The sequence below is a fragment of the Myotis brandtii genome, unplaced genomic scaffold (assembly GCF_000412655.1).
Source record: "Myotis brandtii unplaced genomic scaffold, ASM41265v1 scaffold348, whole genome shotgun sequence".
In the NCBI taxonomy this organism is placed as follows: Eukaryota; Metazoa; Chordata; class Mammalia; order Chiroptera; family Vespertilionidae; genus Myotis; species Myotis brandtii.
In genome coordinates this window covers 384189-403533 of record NW_005363397.1, presented here as the reverse complement: position 1 = coordinate 403533, position 19345 = coordinate 384189, and the positions used below count along the sequence as shown (strand labels likewise).

Here is a 19345-nt window from a genome sequence, read left to right as displayed (position 1 = left end):
TGGCTAGAGCCGTGGTTCTCAACCTTCCTAATGCCGCGACCCTTTAATACAGTTCCTCATGTGGTGGTGACCCCCAACCATAAAATTATTTTCGTTGCTACTTCATAATTGTAATTTTGCTACTGTTATGAATCGTAATGTAAATATCTGGTATGCAGGATGTATTTTCATTGTTACAAATTGAACATAATTAAAGCATAGTGATTAATCACAAAAACAATATGTAATGATATATTCAATATGTGTTTTCCGATGGTCTTAGGCGATCCCTATGAAAGGGTCGTTCGACCCCCAAAGGGGTCGCAACCCACAGGTTGAAAACCGCTGGGCTAGAGGTTCATCTATCTTGTTTACCAGGTATCCTTTCAAAGAACCAGCTCTTGGTTTTATTGATCTTTTGTATTTTTTTTTTTGGTCTCTATGTCATTTATTTCCACTCATATCTTTATTATTCCTTCATTTTACTTGTTCTGGGCTTTTCTTGTTGTTCTCTTTCTAATTCTTTAAATTGTAGTGTTAGATAACTTATTGCCAGTTTTTCTTTCTTTCTTTTTTTTTTTGTGGTTGCCCTATAGTGTCCCATAAATGTTGCATTGTTTTGTGTTCATTTTCATTTGTTTCCAGGATGTGTTTTATTTCTTCTTTGATCTCTTTGGTAACCCATTCATTGTTTAATAGCATGCTATATAGCCTCTATGTATTTGATTGTTTTTGAGCATTATTATTATAGTTGATATCTAATTTCAGGACACTGTGGTGTGAGAAGATGCTTGACATGATTTCAGTCTTCTTGAATTTGTAGAGACTTAGCTTGTGTCCTACAATGTGGTCTATCTTTGAAAATGTCACATGTGCACTTTAGAAGAATGTATATTCTGTAGCTTTGTGAGGGAGTGTTCTGATAATATAAATTAGTTCTGTTTTCTAGAGTGTCGTTTAGGATTTCTGTTTCCTTGTTGATTTTTTGTCTAGAAGATTTATCCAGTGATGTCAGTGGGGTAATAAAGTCCTCTACTATTATTCTGTTGCTGTTGATCTCTCCCTTGATATCCTTCAGAAGTTATTTTATATATTTAGATGCCCCTGTATTGGGCCCATAAATGTTTACTAGAGTTATAGCCTCTTGTTGAATCTATCCCTTTAGTATTATAAAGTGGCTTTCCTTTTCTCTTGTTATGGCCTTCACTTTGAGGTCTATTTTGTCAGATATAAGTATTGCTCCCCCACTTTTAGTCTGTGTGAGTCCTTTACTCTAAGGTGGGTAAACAGCATATATATATGGGTCACGTTTCTTACACATTCAGCTACCCTATGTCTATTGATTGGAGCATTTAATCCATTTACGTTTAAGGTTATTATTGATAGATACTTGTTTGTTGCCATTTTTATTCTTTATGCCTATATTTCTTCTTTCCTTTCTATTCCTTCATTTTACAACAGTCCCTTTGCATTTCTTGCATTGCTATTTTGGTGGTAATAAACTCTCTTAGCCTATCTTTGTCTGTGAAGCTCTTTATTTCACCTTCAATTTTGAATGATAGCCTTGATGAATAGAATATTCTTGGATTCAGTTCCTTGCTTTTAATCACTTTTTATAGTTAATTTCATTCCCTTCTGGCCTGATGTGTTTCTGTTGAGAAATCCATTGACAGTCTAATGGGAGTTATCTTTATGAGTTCATCTTGTTTGGGACTCTGTGCTTCTTGGACTATGTGACCTTTTTCTTCCCCAAATCAGAGAAGTTTTCTTTTATTATTTCTTCAAACAGGTTTTCTATTCCTTGCTCAGCTTCCTCTTCTCTGGTACATCTCTTATGCAGAAGTTGTTTCATTGCATGTTGTCCCAAAGCTCCCTTAGACTCACCTCCTGCTTTTAATTTTTTTTTTCCAGTTGCTGTTCTGCTTGGGTGAATTTTTCTACTTTGTCTTCTAACTCCCTGATTCGGTCCTCAGCTACTTCTAGTCTACTGCTGAAACATTCCATTGTGTCCTTTATTGTAGCTATGTCATTCATTTCCTCTTGATTCTTACACATGGTGAATTTCTCATTCAGTTGTTTGAGCATCCTTATAGCTATTACTCAGAATTCTTTCTCCGACAAATTGCTTGACTCCATTTCATTTAGTTCCTTTTCTGGTGATTCCTTGTTTTCTTTCATTTGGGGGTTGCTCCTTTGTAATTGTTTCTATGTATTAGATCAAACTGATATGCCACTCAGAGTTTTTTGGATTGGTCTTATGTAGTAGATGCTTTGTGGGACCCAGTGGTGCAGTCTCTCAGGTCACCCTAGGCTGGGTGTTCTAGGGAGGCCTCTTACTTGAGCTATTTGGGTTCTCCTGATGTAGTTGGGTCTTGAATGTTATTGTCCCTTTAATGGTTAGAGTCTCCTCTCAGGGTGTCTGTTTATGTGGCTCGCTCCCTACCACATTGTTCTAGCCGTTGTGGAGGTGCTGACTGAACAGCACAAAATGCAACACGAAAAGACATGACACAGAAGGAACAGTGCATGAATATACACAAGACACCTATTACCCCAACAAAAGTGACCACCAGAGAAAAGAGAATTAGGAAAGATAAAATATGAGAGCAAGAATGATAGAGAAAAAAAAGAAAGAAAGAATATTGGACTAAAACACAACAAAATAAAGAAACAAACAAAAAAAAATAAAGAAAGAAAGAAAGAAAGAAAGAAAGAAAGATTATTGGACTAAAACACAACAAAATAAAGAAACAAACAGAAAACACACCAAAAGGCATAAATGAGAACACCCAGAAGACGAGGAGGGAGGGGGGGTCAGAATCTGTATAGATGCAGAGCTTAAATAAAGAAAATAAGGCCCAGCTCCTGCTCCACCATTGTTCTCAAAGGCAGCTCCAAGCAGCTGTCCGAGAAGGACCTGCTCCTTCAGGATTTCAATCGCATCCTCTTACCCAAGTGCTCCGCACCCTTTTTTGGGAATGCCTTCATCGTATCCGCCATCACCATCTGGTTATACTGGCGAATATGGCATATGGATCCTATTCAGTCTGCTGTTCTGTACAGTGTGATGACACTTGTAAGCACTTATTTGGTAGCCTTTGCCTACAAAAATGTGAAATTTTTACTCTACCACAACATAGCACAGAAGAGGGAAGATGCTGCTTCCAAAGAAGTAACTTGAAAACTTTCTGAAGCTGATAATGCAAAGATGTCTCTGAAGTAAAAAAATGAAAAGATTCTTGTTGGAGAAGAATGAAGTTGCTGAGTATGAAGCTACATTTTCCATCTTCTATAACAACACTCTATTCCTGGTCTTGGTCATTGTTGCAACCTTCTTTATATTGAAGAACTTCAACCCCACAGTGAACTATATTCTGTCCATAAGTGCTTCATCAGGTCTCATCGCCCTCCTGTCTACTGGCTCCAAATAGACCGTGTCAGCTTCACCCTTGGCTTTGTATCTATGGGTGGTCAGTGCTATCTGGAAAAGTATTCGGATGATCAGGGTGGGAGACACATAGATCTTTTTATAGTCTGGAGCTTGAAGGTTTGAAAGACCCAACAAAATGTAATTCAATATTTGTTTATTGGCTCTTTTTTGACAAACTGTTGAAAGTACATGAATTGAATTCCAGGACATTTATTACTAAGGCAAACATATCTGGCAATGTCCTATAATCACAAGAGGAGAAAATAACTTCTTTCCTTGATCTGTCAGAGTTCACAATAACCTGGACTGAACTGTTAGTATTTGTTATAGTAGCAAGGAGTTAATAGCTGGTTCTGTGTATTCCAAGCACAATATTACAACTTTCTTGGATCCATAAATATCAGAATGAATCCTCTTTCCTCTCTTTCCCCCTGCCTGGGGGTGGGATTGAACTGCATGTTTACAAGTCTCTGAATTTGTGATTTGAAATAACTCAATTAAAGTTAAAAACATGATTTCTTCAATTTGGGGAAGAAAATAAAAGAAAAGAAGGCTAAGGAATTGGAGGGATAGGGGGAGGACCATGGTTTAGAGTAGAGGAGGGAGAAAAGAAATGAGAAGATAAGAAGAAAAATAAATGTTTTTTAAAAGAAATAGTGGAGAGAGCATATACACGTGAATTTAGGAAGTGAAACAAGTTTAAAAATTAGGAGAAGAGCAAGAGAAGAGAAAAAAAAATTGAGTAGTGAGGAAAAAGAAAAGAAGGGGAAATGGAGTAGGAGCAGAGAGGAGAAAATTATATATGAATTAACCAACAGAGACTAGCATAATAACAGATCAATGAAGCAGATAAAGAAGATCAATTTTTAAAATGGGGAAGGAAAGAGAAATACTAAAACAGAGAAAAGGAGAAGGAACATGTGAGGGGAAAAAGAAGAGAGGACGAAAAAGGTGCAAAAAATAAAAAATAATTAAAAAATTTTTTAAATAAAAATAAAAAAGTGAAGTGAAGGGTCCTTTCGCTTCAACCGAGTTTTAATGCCCCCTGGGAGCTGGTTTAGGTCCCCACTCTTCTGTCTGTCTGCCAATTCTGGGCTTCCTGTTTGTCAGGCACTGTCTTTTGGCGTTTAGCACCCTGCCTGAAGCTCCAGGTGATCCACAGGTCCTCTGCTTGTGTCTGTCTCCACAGGCCTAGGCTGCAAGTAGGCGAGACCAATCTGCCCTCTTTGTTTCTGACAGGGCTTTAGGTTGGGCTGTTTCACTTTTAGGGAATATGATGGATGTTTTTTCCTGACCCAGAGCTACTCCTCCACGAGTGGCCCAAAATATTACTCTGTCCTTGTTTGGACAGCCATCCTTGTATGGCAATCAATGGGGTGGGCTGGCAATCTGGAGTTTTTATCAGTCTGGTTCCCAGAATAGTCACTGAGGACTCCTTCAGACTATTCAGACCCACAAGCTTGGTCTTTGCCTTTGTTTCCTCTGTAAAGCTCAAATTGCAGGGTGTGGCAGGCTGTATCTCCTGCCCTGAGGCTACTGAGAGGGGCTAGCTCCTCTGGAGAGAAATGGCCATTTAGGTTTGGAAGCCTAAGAACTTCCCAGTGCAGGACTCCTGGCCACTTCTCCCAGCCCTGCTTCCCTCCTCAGCCACCTCAAGTCTGTGCCCCCCTCCCTGTCACCCCTCTCAAGCCCTCGCCACACTTCCTACCAGTCTCCAGGCATTTTCTGTCCTTCCTTAAAATTGCCTCCTGAGCTGGGCCTAATTTGTTACTTCCTGGTGGATGTTCTCCGATTTAGCTGTATTTCCAGTCTGGCCCCGGATGAGGTGCACTACACTTCTGCCTGTTCGGCTGCCCTGCCGTTTTTTCTTCCTCTCCTCCCTATCTTGTACCCTATTTTTTAAGTGCTGAAGCTCACTGAGAGATATTTAGCATAGCAATATGAAATGCCACATGAAAAAAACTTGCCAGTGGGAAAATAAAGATAGTAAAATAAAATAAAGCTAAAACACAGATCACCAGAATAAAGCTCAGTATATTTTTTTGTAATGAAAGTCTTAAAAATTTAATGACAATAGGTACATGAGTAGAAGGGAGAGCCATCTCTATATAAAAAACGTTTTGCTTTACAGGGGACCATATTTTCCCTAGAATAGTGCTTGTCACACCCTAGTGCAGCTGTGGGCAAACTACGGCCCGCAGGACGGGTCCGGCACCGTTTGAAATGAATAAAACTAAAAAAAAAAAAAGACCGTACCCTTTTATGTAATGATGTTTACTTTGAATTTATATTAGTTCACACAAACACTCCATCCATGCTTTTGTTCCGGCCCTCCGGTCCAGTTTAAGAACCCATTGTGGCCCTCGAGTCAAAAAGTTTGCCCACCCCTGCCCTAGTGCATCAGGATCACCTGGAGGGCTTGTTAAACCGCAGATTGCTGGGCCCCACCCAACGAGTTTCTGATTCTGTAGGTTTTGAGTGATGCTCAAGATTTTGCATTTCTAACAAGTTTCTGGGTGATGCTGATGTTGCTGGTCATGGGACCACACCTGAGAACCATTGCCCTAGAAAAGAGTTGAGTCTATTCCAGCAACCAGCAAGGTGAATGATTGAGGCTTCCCGGTAACATTGAGAGAATAGGCCCAGTCATTTTAGTTGGAACATTTTGTAAGTTTGCATGTATCAGTGACCCACTGCAATCACAGAACACTCAATAGAGGCCCATGGGCACCCCAGTAAGTACTTCGGCTTTGTTTTCCTGTATGTCTAACTTTTCCCTATTATTGAGGATCTTCTGGAATTATTGACATAAAATTTTAAGATCACTAGAATTAGGATTCTGCCCTATAAGTAAAACTGGCTTATAATAGCATTCATTTAGTACATTACTAATAACATTGTAGTTAGATATACATTTCAAAAAATCGTTTTATGCTGAAGTTCATTCTCTTTTGTAGTATTAAATTGAGATTGGGGTTTTCCATACATAATAAATACTTAATTACTGGCTTGGGTAGTGTCTACTCATTTCAATTGGTTAATATTAAGTGGAAATTCTTACAAAATAGCAAACATGAGTCATAGCAATGAGAAATACACTAACTGACAGGTCAGAGAACTTCTTAAGAACTCAATTCCCCAGTGATATTCAGGATTGGAACGCCTGCTTTTCCCAGCTCAGAGGTCCAAGCCCAGAAACATTTAGAGGTGAACTTCAAGTAATGCTGTTCTCAATATTAGTGTTGTAATTAACTATTTCCCTTGGTCATTTTATTTTCAGGATGGCTGGACACCAGTTCACGCAGCTGTGGACACTGGTCATGTGGACAGCCTCAAGCTTCTTATGTACCACAGAGCACCAGCTTGTGGAAATTCCTTGCATGAGGAGGAGACCAAGTCAGATCTCTTGGACTTGGATGGAGAAGAAGAGAGTCCTGAAGGCACAGCCAAACCTGTTGTTTCTGCAGACCTCATTAACCATGCCGACACAGAAGGATGGACTGCTGCCCATATTGCTGCTTCAAAGGGTTTTAAGGTGTGTCAGGTAGCAGCTGACCTCATTACACAGCTGTAATTTGATGAGTGGCAAAGTTGTCTGCTGTTGACTTGTGTGTATGTCAGTGGAATAATAGACGACTAAGTGGTACCATTGCAGGAGATGATTAGCTACCTATATGAACTGACTTTTTTCTGTCTAGCAGATACGGTCAAGAGTATATGAGACTTTTTGCAAAAAAAATATGTTTGGAGTTTGTTAACAAGAAATGTGGGAGTAATTTTAGATATTTTGTCTCATCTAAAATTAGGAAAAAATGGTTGGTATCGATTAGTCTGCTGGGTTGTTTGATTCAGTACCAAGGCCATGATACTAGTTAGAGGGAAGGCCAAGTCTCAAATACATGCTCTCTAACATGAACAGCCTCATTACACCCGATAGGTGCTGGCCCACTGATAGAGGGGGCTGTGGATTCTGATTATTAAGGAAATAACATAATATGGTGAGCCATCTATTTGTGCTTCTTTTTTCTAGTTAAGCCACTTTGGAAAGAATATGCTCTAGCCATAATAAGTTATTAGAAAGCTTTTGAGTGCAGGACACTGTGTGTGCTATCATTTGTAGGGATCATTTATGCCATTAGGTCCAGTGGTAAGGGTGTAGAGTAAAAGAAAACTGTAGGATAAGAGAAGTACAAAAAATTAAAACAAGGTAATAAAATGTCAACTATAATTGAAAATAAATTTTCTTAAAAAGTAGGGTAATAGGTATGGCTAAAAGAGGATAATAATGCACATTTTTATTTTTGTGGAAAAAAGGGAGAGAGTGCATATATTTCAGAGAGCAGAGTTGCAGGGATGTTGGGTTCATACATGACTCATTCTAGAGGAGATAGAAATCATTTGGAGCCTTGCAGAGTGCGTTAGATTTGCCATCATCACTAGGGGAAAGAGTAGTTCAGATGGAGGGAGCAATAGGAACAGAGATTGGGAAGGGCAGGTGGGTAAGAACTCCAATTGAGTTAATGAAGAGTAGTGAGAAGAAATAAGATTGGACTGGGAATATCATATGATGTCATGGACCTTAAGTGACATATTAAGAAGTTTGGGCTTTATTTCCTAGTCAGAGTAAAGCCATTGAAGGAGCAAAATAATCAACTAGATTAAAGATGATGAGAGTGGTAGAAATAATAAGAGATATTACAGACTAGAAATATCCTAAGGATTGAAGACAGATCAGATATGGGAAATGAGGGTACTGAATAGAAGGATAACAGTGATGTTTTCAGAAAGAGAAAAGAGGCGTCATTGTGATCAAGAAGATAGAATGTGGGTTTACACATGCTGAATTTAAGTGCTGTGTTATGTCCATCCAGATGGAGACCTCAAGAATAACTAAAAATGTGTACTTGAAGCTCCTTATTGGATAACTTCTGTTATTGTGAATTGCATTGGATGCCAGAAAGGAGCTTGAAAGGGGTAGTTTGCAGCCTGTCTTCACCCCTTAAAGAAAATCTTTGAGTTTAAAACAATATGTTACTGATAAGAGGGGGTGTATGTGTGCTCAGCCTAAAGGCAAAAAGCAAAAACAAATGAGTGAAGCAGAACCTGAGCATGACTGATCTAGAATATTCAGCTAATGAACCTCATGCTAGGCAGAGAGAGGAGCCTGCTCCCCAACTTGTGTCACCCTGCAGTGTAGGGCGCAGTGTTGCAGCTCAGCTCCTTAATTAGGACTCCTTATTAGGCCTGGTGCTTTTTAAAAATATATATTTTATTGATTTTTTACAGAGAGGAAGGGTGAGGGATAGAGAGTTAGAAACATCAATGAGAGAGCATCGAACAGCTCCTGCACACTCCCTACTGGGTATGTGCCCGCAACCAAGGTACATGCCCTTGATCGGAATCGAACCCGGGACCCTTCAGTCTGCAGGCCGACGCTCTACCCACTGAGCCAAACCGGTTAGGGCAGGCCTGGTGCTTTTGATAATCAAGGATGGCTTATGGATACCCAGGCCCCTGGCAAGTGTGGGTGCTCTGCCATTGTTGAATAAAGGGAACTGTAACCTCTCTCTCTCTCACTTAGAAGATGTCTCACTCTGTATTCTCTTACTTTAAGAAGCATAAGATGGATTGTTGAATAAAGGGAACTGTAACCTCTCTCTCTCTCTCTCACTTAGAAGATGTCTCACCCTGTGTTCTCTTACTTTAAGAAGCATAAGATGAATTTTGAATAAGAAAAGAAATATTTTAAAAAATGAGATTGACTGACAACATTCACACACCTCCAAGTAAAATGATAGATTACAATAATTTATTTTAGCCCTGGAGTAGATACATAATCTTACAGTCTAACTTCATTTTATGATTTTTATGATTATAAGTACATTTAAACCCTGGAGAGATTAATAGATAGAAGTTGGGAAGGAAGCCCAGATTGCCTGATTTAATTACTCTTCACACTATACCATTCTGCCTTCCATCCTAGTGAAAGGCATTGGAAAATATTCTTGAATCATTTGCCTCTTACAAAGTTTATGTTCTGACTGAGATAGCTCTCCATAGAGGTAATCCATTTACAACTAAGTTATAAAGAGCAGTTTTCTGTGGAAAAAAAAGTCTGAAGTAATCATGTGAGTAAAAAGGTTCTGTACCGACCACAAGCTGAGGCCCAAAAAGACAAATATTTTTCCTCTCTATGGTAGTCTTTATGTGTCCAGACTACATAAGGTAGTAGTACCCAAGAAGGTGACCTCAGTTTCCACTGTTTTTCACTAAAGGATCATGGGATTTCAGAGTTCAAAGATACATAGCTCATCCAGTCTAATCACCTCATCTTACAGATGAAAAAATTAAGTCTTGGAAAATTGCATAACTAATTCTCCAAGGTCAATTCATAGAAGATCAAATTCCCAAATCAGTACTTTTTCCATTTTTGTCCTTGGTCTTTTCCCCAATGGTTAAGCAATTTATGCAGATTGCAATTTAGTATTTGGTGATAGGAGTTCCTCACACTAAAGCTGGCCTGTGACGACTCCAGAGCTAAACCAATCACTGAGGGTGAACCTTTGTTTTCATCACTTAGTGTGAGCAGGCAGAAAAGTTTCTTAGCGAAACTCTTCCATCATGAGAACTTTGACACGTCAAGTTCCTGCAGAGAAACATATTAGGGAGATTGTGTGCATCTTTGCTGTTGAAGCTCTCATATAAAGAGAGTCTTTTAAAAATATATATATGTTTTTATTGATTTCAGGGAGGAAGGGAGAGGGAGAGATAGAAACATCAATGATGAGAGAGAATCATTGATCGGCTGCCTTCTGCATATCCCCCATGGGGATCAAACCTGCAACCTGGGGTTGATCGGCTGCCTTCTGCATATCCCCCATGGGGATCAAGCCTGCAACCTGGGGCATGTGCCCTGACTGGGAATTGAACCATGACCTTTTGGTCCATAGGTTCATGCTCAACTACTGAGCCACATCAGCCAGGCTAAAGAGATTTTTTTATTTGGGGGTGTGTGTCTTTTTTACTGCAGGAGCAGATTATATAGTTTATATATTGCCAAAGCAGTGGCTTCCTACCACTCATGTTCTTATGTGGTCTCTCTGGGTTAACTGTATAATGCCAACTCGTCCCCCCAAACTCTTCCATTCTTGGTTTCCACTCTGACTTTGATAACAAGGTTTTTTTCTTTGTTTTTCCAGATTTTTCTCTTTTGTTTAACCATAAGCAGCTTCCAAGCTCCATTCACAGCTGGCTAGTCCTGCTTTTTAAGAACTCACCCAGTCTTTCAGCTTTAACTGGGCTTCTGCTATAACTAGTCCCAAACCCAAATCTCCACATCTGGCTTTTTAATTGTCTTCTGGACATTTATATCCAGCATCCTAGAAGTCATCTCTGGGCAGGCCAGTGTCCTCTGGTCAGGTGGTGGTCTGCCTGATGCATTTGTTGCTTGTAAACAGGTGAGTGTCAGGCATTTCCTCTCACGCTGTAGCATCTACCCAGCTGGGTGGTCCGGAAGAAGTGTGTGTCTCAAGTGCACAGGCCCACATGGAGCCCCCAGATTTAGATCCTCCCTTCATAGGAAATGGCTGAAAAGATAAAATGATGATTAGGAGTCACTAAATCTCTTCCTTGTCACATTGAGTTGGGTAACTGGCTGAGAGGAGAAAGACAGGATACCTATGAAGTTGAACCATGATAAATCATGATAAATAAAATCTCTTCTTTGGAATCTGTTTTTTATGTGCTTTTGATTCTCCATGATTATTCCCTTAATTTTTATAAAATTATTTTTGAAAGACCAGGCTCACTTAGCTCTGTGTAAGCAAAGGGAAGGCTATTTTTTTTTTAACACACATTCCACAATGTTCAGTGCAGAGAATGATATTCTTGCTTAATTTGAGCAGCAGTGATTAACTGACAGAACCCTAACGGATTCTAACGTAAACATAGTCAACTGATTTATTCTAACGTAAACTTCTAACAAACACACTCCACCCTTCACCCAGGACGTGGACTTTCCAGTGTTTTCCCTAATGCCTTTCATTGACCTGGATTTTGACCCTGTTCTCCTCACTCTGTACTTTCTCGCTTGAATGATCTTATTGATCCCCAAGATACAATCTATTAGAAATTCCAAAATCGTCCCTCTGGCCCAACTTACTGTTTCCTGAATCCATCCAGGAATGTTCTATCCAAGATGGACAATTTATAGGGCATTTCCTTAGTAACTAGAGGAACAGACTTCCCGGTCTGGCCAGTACAGTCCTTTATTATGCCTGTCATCCCAGTGTTATTAATAACTGTTATTATTAACTTTTTACACTTAAAAGTGTCCCAGTTTAGAAAATTATACGGTAACCTTGTTGATGACCAAATTCGTTTTTGCTTCTACCAAACAGTTTCAAGTGGGTGAATCCTTGGACTCCCATGTTCATGCTCCTTAGCCAGTCTGCTGCATCTCTTGTTCTTCCTCTGAATCTAAAAACATCACCTGACACTATGTTTACTTCTTCAATCTTCCTAATTTAATGATTTCAGTTGATCAATACAACTCTAGATTTTATTCTTTGATAAATGAATTTTGAATATGTTGCCTCCTCCTTGCTCCATGAGCACTATCCTTGAGGCACCCTCATTATCTGCTGTCTGGACTTGTGTGGGCGCCTAGCGGTGTCTCCTCAGCCAGTCACTTCCACTCTTTACACTGCCATGCAAGGGGCCTTTCTAACAGGGAACCCGGTCATGTCATTTACCTGCTTAACGTTTTTACAAGGCTCTGTCACTTCCAGGATAAATGTCACCTTTATCATGACAGATAGGTCCCTTCCTGGCCTGGCCTCAGTCTACCTCCTCGAGCACACCTCCTGTCTCCTCCCCTAATGCATTCTGTGATCTAACCATGCGCTGCCAGCTGCTGTGCAGACATCCTGTGCTTTCTCTGCTCTCCCAGCCTTTGCATCTGCTGTTCCCATTACCTCAAGTGGCCTCCTCTCCTGTCCTGACCCCTCCCTGCCTGGAAAACATCTCAGCTGAAGTCTTGGCTTCCAGGAGTGAGATATTCCCAGGGCACCCCTTGACACTTAGAGAGCTTGAACTTCAAAACTGTAATTGTTTGCATGCCTTCTCTCCCTTTCTGCCTCCTTCCCCAAATCACTTTTCCATCTTTGTATATGCTGTGCCCAGCAGACTTTCCGGCCCTAAAGTACCAATTGTTTGCCCAGCCAAACAGTGGACTGAGTGGCTCAGTGGACTGAGTGTCATCCCATGCACCAGGAGGTTGCTGGTTCAATTCTCGGGCTGTGGTCAGGGCACATGCCCGGGTTGTGGGCTCGATCCCCAGTAGCGGGTGTGCAGGAGGCAGCCGATCGATCTTTTTATCTCTCCATTTCCTTTCCTCTCTCTCTAAAATCAATAAAAACATATTTTTTAAAAAGTGCTAAATGTTTGTTGAATCAATTCATTCTTTTTAACCGATCTCCTTCCTGTCACCCTGTTTCTTTCCAATATATCTTCCAAATGCACCAGCTGGTTTTCAGAGCTGAGCCGACCATGCCACTGGCTACCTGAACATATCCTCATGCCTATAGAGAAGCATCCAAACTCCTCAGCACTCAGTCCTCCACAGCTGACTCCAGCCATCTTCATTTCTGACCACTCACCCCAAAATCTACTTTTTGGCTTATGCCATCACTTCCCATTTTTACAGCCTTCAGCTCCCCTGCCCTGCAAAACTGGATACACTCACACCCAAGGTTGTTCTCAGAACCTGCACTGGACCTTACCTCCTGGACATCTGCAAACTTCTTTCACGTTTGCTCCCTCTGTCCGATCTCAGACTCTCAGCTCTCTGCCTTGACTCTGACTTTAGCTCTTTGGACTAGGGCAGTGGTCGGCAAACTGCGGCTCGCGAACCACATGCGGCTCTTTGGACCCTTGAGTGTGGCTCTTCCACAAAATACCACATGCGGGCGCACACATACAGTGCGATGAAACTTCGTGGCCCATGCGCAGAAGTCGGTTTTCAGCCTGGGCTAGTCTATTTTGAAGAAGTGGCGTTAGAAGAATCGGGGGGGTGGCCATATAGAGAGGATGAATGAAAGGAGATAGACAAAACAAGTATACAAGACGAGTGTGGATGGGAGAGTTGGAAGGGGTCGACCTCAGCGAACATACCTCAATCAGATTGAGGACGTTTTTAGCAAAGGCCAGCTTAGGAGTACCCTAATTAAGTTAATAACAATGTACCTACCTATATAGTTTAAGTTTAAAAAATTTGGCTCTCAAAAGACATTTCAATCGTCCTGTTGATATTTGGCTCTGTTGACTGATGAGTTTGCCGACCACTGGACTAGGGGTTTCTACTTAGTCCCCTTGGCACCGGCCCCTTGTTCCTCAGCTTTCCTTAAGGGCCATGGTAGAGTTGGTTCATTGGCCCTCACCATCTCTTCTACTGTTTCCTCTGTAATAACGGATCCTGCAGTTTTCAGAGGGGCCCCTGACCACCCAAAATAAAGACTTGCCTTCTGCAGCCTCCACTGAGGTAACGGTGGCCACCTACCTAAGTCCGGGTACATGGGATGTGAGCGGAAGTAAAAGCTGAAGCCTACGCTGCTGCTCTTTTACTTGAACACATCTAGATCTCTTGCTCTTCTACTAGTATAGGACACCCTGCCCCATTGAGGCCCCTGGGAAATCCATTTCCAGAAGCAGGGACTAGCATCACAACATTTATCCTCTTCACACAATGCTACCTATCAGGAAAGACCTTAGATTCTTTTCTTCACCTTCCCTCCTCCACCTCCTCCACATAGTAAAATTTTGTCCATCGTTGCAACAGCCCCCTTTCCTGTGTACAATTTCCCCATGTCTAACTTCGCTACATTTTGTGTTCCACCATAAGGAGCAGAACTGTTATCTTATTCATTGCCACAGTCCTTGGCTCTAACTTAGCACCTGGCACATGCTTAGTTCCTCTTTCATAAAGTTGTGTGGATTGATGAGCACTAAGTGTTTGTGAAGTAGTTGTAGCTGTTGTCACACAGCAGTTGTGTTCACCACTGAGCCCAGCGTATTGCTGTAGAATTCACACCTGTAGCAGTGTTTCGATATGTGATACCCTATTATCTTTCTGACATTTTGTGTTTCATTAAAGAGAAAGTCACTGCTTGTATATATTGCCCGCTGACTTAACTGAGCCATAATACAAATTATATATAACATTCTTTATGGATCAGAAATTAAAATCTTGTAGATTTGGGTTACATCTTTTATCATTTCTGTTTGTAATTTAAAGTAACATCACCCAGAATTATATTGAGATCAGTGACATTTGTTGATGTGATGAATATTCAGGCTCTTTTCTAATTGGTGATGATTATGTTGATTATAATAACAGCAGCTAATAAATATCGAGAGTTTAGTAAGTGCTGAGAATATGAGAGCTTTTTATGCATCTTTTCTGTAAGTCACATAACAACTCTATGAAATATAAATATTTGAAACATAGATAAGGAAACTGAAGCAAAAAATGTTAAATGGTTTACCAAAAACATAGATAAAATAATTTATATCGGCAGGGTTATAATCCAAGTCAGTTTTGTCTTTTACCTGCTTTTGCTGTAGGTACTAACTTGCATAAGAAATGTATTGTTTTTCTCTTTTATTATCTGGGAATTCACAAAGTTTAGTGCTCAGACTGCATTCTACTTAATCCTCATTTTAGAGTTAATCTCTAAATCGACATTTCTGAGTTTCTCACTATCTTATGCATTCACAGGTCTTGTGAAAATTAATGAACAGTTTTATTAGAATTGTTATTTATAGATTGACTTTGATTTCACTTAATTTCTTGACTTAGTGACTTCTTAAATCTGCACCCCAGCCCCACAAAGCCAGACTGCGATTACAGTCATAGAGGAAACCCCTCCCACCTGGGAGGGGTGGTGAGAATCAGGTGTCCTGGCTGATTCCCTTGTCAGGCAGGTGATTGTCTCTACGCAGGGGTCCTCTGGTTCTGCTTCTCCATTTTGTGGGTCCAAGGCCTGGTCTCCAGTCGCCACAGAATCCAAAAGTAGCCTCTACATCAGCTCTGCTCTTGAACCAGCACTGGCTTCCTGTTCAAATTTCACTTAATTGGTGGTTTCAGCTTACTCCTTGGTTTTCTTTCTAGCCCTTAGGGATTTCCTGTACTTCCTTGTGAATTCTGGTTGCATTTCAAGTATGTTTGGGGGGCAATACGAGGCAGTTGGAACGTACATGTTCTCCTGGGGGGAGTGGAAATTGCTATAGCCACTTCTGAAAGCGCTTTGCAATATATACTAACATAGAACATACGCATACCTTGTGACCCAGCAGTCCAACTCTGGTTCATACACTCAACAGGAATGTGGGCCATAGTATCTACCAAAGGACTTGTGCTAGAATTTTCATAGTAGGACCCAAATGTCCATCCATAAGAGCTTAGGTAAGTAAGGAAATTGTGGTATATTGACATTAGAGAGTGCCACATGGTAATTTTAAAAAGTGCAAAACAAAAAGATGAACAATGACTACTCCCAACACATGGATAAATTGTATAGACATTATGTTGACTGAAACAAGCCAAATATAAAAGTGTGTCTGCAGAATGATTCCATTTATATAAAGTTCATTAGCAAGCTAGCCAATCTCTAATACTAGAATCAGAATAGTATATACCTAGGTGGCACGGTGTTCGGGGGAAGATGGGGAGAGAAGGGAGGGGGCTAGAGATTGAGATGAACGCTTACAAAGTAAAGTGCTCCTTACACAAGTATTGTACTTTGTGATCATTCTTTAAGCTGAATACGTGTGTACTTTCTATGCGAATACTATATGCTTCAGTAAAATATTCACATAAAAAAAGTGTGTTTTGCCAAACAGAAAGTGTGTGTGTGTGTGTGTGTGTGTGTGTGTGTGTGTATGTGTGTGTTTGTTTGTTTAGGGAAATGATGAGAAAGATGTTGCTTGTTTTGGTTGTTAGTTCCTTGCCATAGATTCTGGTCTGTTCAGTTTTGTGCTTATTCTTATGGGAAATCAGGAAACAAAACATAATGTGGTAAAAGTTGAGCTAGTAGAGTTCCTTGGTAAATATCCGAAGGTAACATCCTGCTGGACAGTTATTTATTAGAAATGTTTGCATTTATTTCTACTTTGGTTTGGAAAATAAGACTTGTCAGTTTGTAGGTTACTGATATTTTTTGAGTGAAGATTTCCTTAAGCAGTACAAAAGAAGAAAAGCTGAAAAAGAGAGGGAACATAACTTCAATATCTATTGGGAATGTTTTTCTCAAAATTCAACCAACATGATCTTTATATATTTAAAATTAAAAAAGCAAAACAGACACTATAAGATCTCAAATAAAAAAAGTGCTTACGAGGACTCTGGGACAGAATTGTTACCATTGGAGTCCCACACTCACATGATCAGGAAAGCAGTTCATAGTCCAGTATTCAGCAAGCAGCATCCAGTTGTAGCAAAAGCCCTTTTGCTTTATGTTGTGAAATTAACATTGAGGGATACTGTCTGGCGAAGTCAATTTCTTTCCTAATTTCACTCTGCAAATTGGGTGATTAGTAAACTGATTTTTTTCTCTTGAAACATAAGAGGCTATTCTGTGGAGCATTGTTTTGATCCTGTGCTTCACAGTTCAATGAAGCATTCTTTGCTTTTCATTTTGGGACACTGTTTAGTTTGAGTTGCTGGAGAATTCCTGATTTGTTTGCTGTGGGCAAATGACTTTTCCCGTGGGGTTTTAGCTCAAGTCTCTTAATTTGGACGGAAGGTAATAGAGCTCTTGTCTTTACAGAATTGCCTAGAAATTCTGTGTAGGCATGGCGGGCTTGAGCCAGAAAGGAGAGATAAGTGCGGTCGGACTGCACATGATGTGGCCACTGATGACTGCAAGCATCTGCTGGAGAATCTGAGTGAGTGCCTTCACAGCCCCACTGTTCATCCCGCATCCACAAGGCAGGGCCTCTGGGACCATGGGTAAAATTTTAGTGCAACTCAGTTTCTCATTCTCTGTTTAGCTTTCTTTGAACCCGAGCTGTTATAAAAACACTTTATTGATTACAACTGTGGTAATTATTTTTCCATGTAGAATTGCTCTTTACGGAATGAGTTGCTATTCAAATAATGCAAGATCTTCCTTGTATTTTACTTACCTAGGAAAGCATTCTAAGTCATTCTTCTGACTTAGGGTATCACTCTTTTCTTCTGACTTAGGTTGTCTTTGTAGACATGAGTTTAACAGGGTATGAGAAATCATGGCTAGATACTTTGCCATTAGCTGGTTGTATGAACCCAGGAAAGTCGATTGTCTCTCCACATCTATTTGCCTACCTGTCTATGAAGATAATTGGTGATCTTTTTGGTTCCTTCCAACTTGAAGAATATGTGCTCTCAGCACATTTTATGAAAGTTTCATTTGTGGGTTCATGCATACAAAACAGTATGTATGACCTCTTATGTTGAGATTATCACACAATCCAGTAGACATAGCTAATTCATTCTAGGGTATGTAAGATGGTATTGTGCACTATGGAAAACATTAAGGAGGTTGGGAGGGTTGGGAATGGGAGTTTTTTAAATGGGGTTGGAAGTTTCAATTTTTAAAATGATGGACAGGGTTGCCTCACTGATACCTAAGCAGACACTCGAAGGAGGTGAGGAACTTTCCAGGCCAAACATCCAGGTGGACAAAGGCCCTAAGTTAGGGTCATACCTTCATGTCTGAGGAACTGCCAGAGTGACTGGGTTAGAATGAGCAAGGGGAGAGAAGAAGGAAAGCAGGCCAGAGAAGTTCCAGGATGTGGTGGGGCTAGGATCCTGATCTTGTTGAAAATGTAGCATCATAGGGACTTGAGGAGCCATGTCAATGTTTGAGTATAGGAGTGACAGGATCTAAAGTACATTTTAGTAGCTCACTGATTGTGTTTTTGAGAATAGACTATAAGAAGTCACAGGTAGAATCAGGGGACTTCTTAGGTCACTGGTGTAGCATTCTAGGTAAGAGACAGTAATGAGGACTCAATCTAGGATTGTAGCCGACGAGTTAGCGAGAAGTGGTTTGGTTCTGATATAGCTGAAGATAGAGCCAAGAGAACCTTCTGCTGGGTTGAAATTGAAGTATGAGAGAGGGGAGTGAAACTTATACAAAATGATAGTGAACATAAACTGTAATTGGAAACTAATTTTTTTTTTTTTTAAAGTATGAGAGAAGGGATTTGTGGAAAACTCTAGGTTTCAGCCTGAGCAACCAACTGGCAGGATGGAGTTGCTGTCAGCTGTCCAGGGGAAGGCTGCGGGTGAAGCAGCTTTTGCTAGTGAAGACCAGAAGCTCAGCTTGGGGTGTATGAATCTGAGCTGTCTGGTGGAACTATGTGGAGATGTCAAGTCAGCAAGAATTCCAAAGATGAGTATGAGCTCGATATGCGAATCTGAGAGTCAGCAGTCTATAGATGATATTTCGAGTCAGAGGACTGAAAGAGATCACCAAGGAAGTGAACACAGATAGAGAAAAATGAGCCTTCCAACACTCTGTCATTAAGAAATCTGGAAAAAGTGGAGGGACCAATAAAGGGACAACATTAAAGAGTGACCAGTGAGGTATGACATGAGGACATCCAGTAGAAGTGTACATCAGTGAGCACAGAGACATCAGTTGTGTCAGATGTTGGTGGTAAGTAAAATGAGGACTGAGAATTGACAACCTGAAAATAAAATTATCCACTAGTTGATCAGTTAACGGGAGAAGCCAGTTTAAGAAGGGGATCATGGGAAGTGCACATTTTATTTTAATTTAAAGCATATAAAGTAATATTTCACTAATTTTTGGGTAGAAGTCTTCATTTTAGTATGTTTTTTTTAAAATTAAATCTTTATTGTTCAGATTATTACATTGGTTCCTCTTTTTT

At 40.3% G+C, this 19345-nt stretch overlaps 1 protein-coding gene and 1 pseudogene across 1 annotated transcript in view; both read left to right on the top strand.

Annotated features, from left to right (window-relative positions):
* The window catches only part of CTTNBP2 (cortactin binding protein 2), a 187160-nt gene that overhangs the window by 95723 nt on the left and 72092 nt on the right, over positions 1–19345 (top strand). The window contains 2 exon segments of the mRNA XM_014544027.1: positions 6690–6944; positions 17236–17353. Of these exon segments, the coding sequence (XP_014399513.1) occupies positions 6690–6944; positions 17236–17353 (373 nt within the window).
* Positions 2796–3606, top strand: LOC106727010 (annotated as a pseudogene).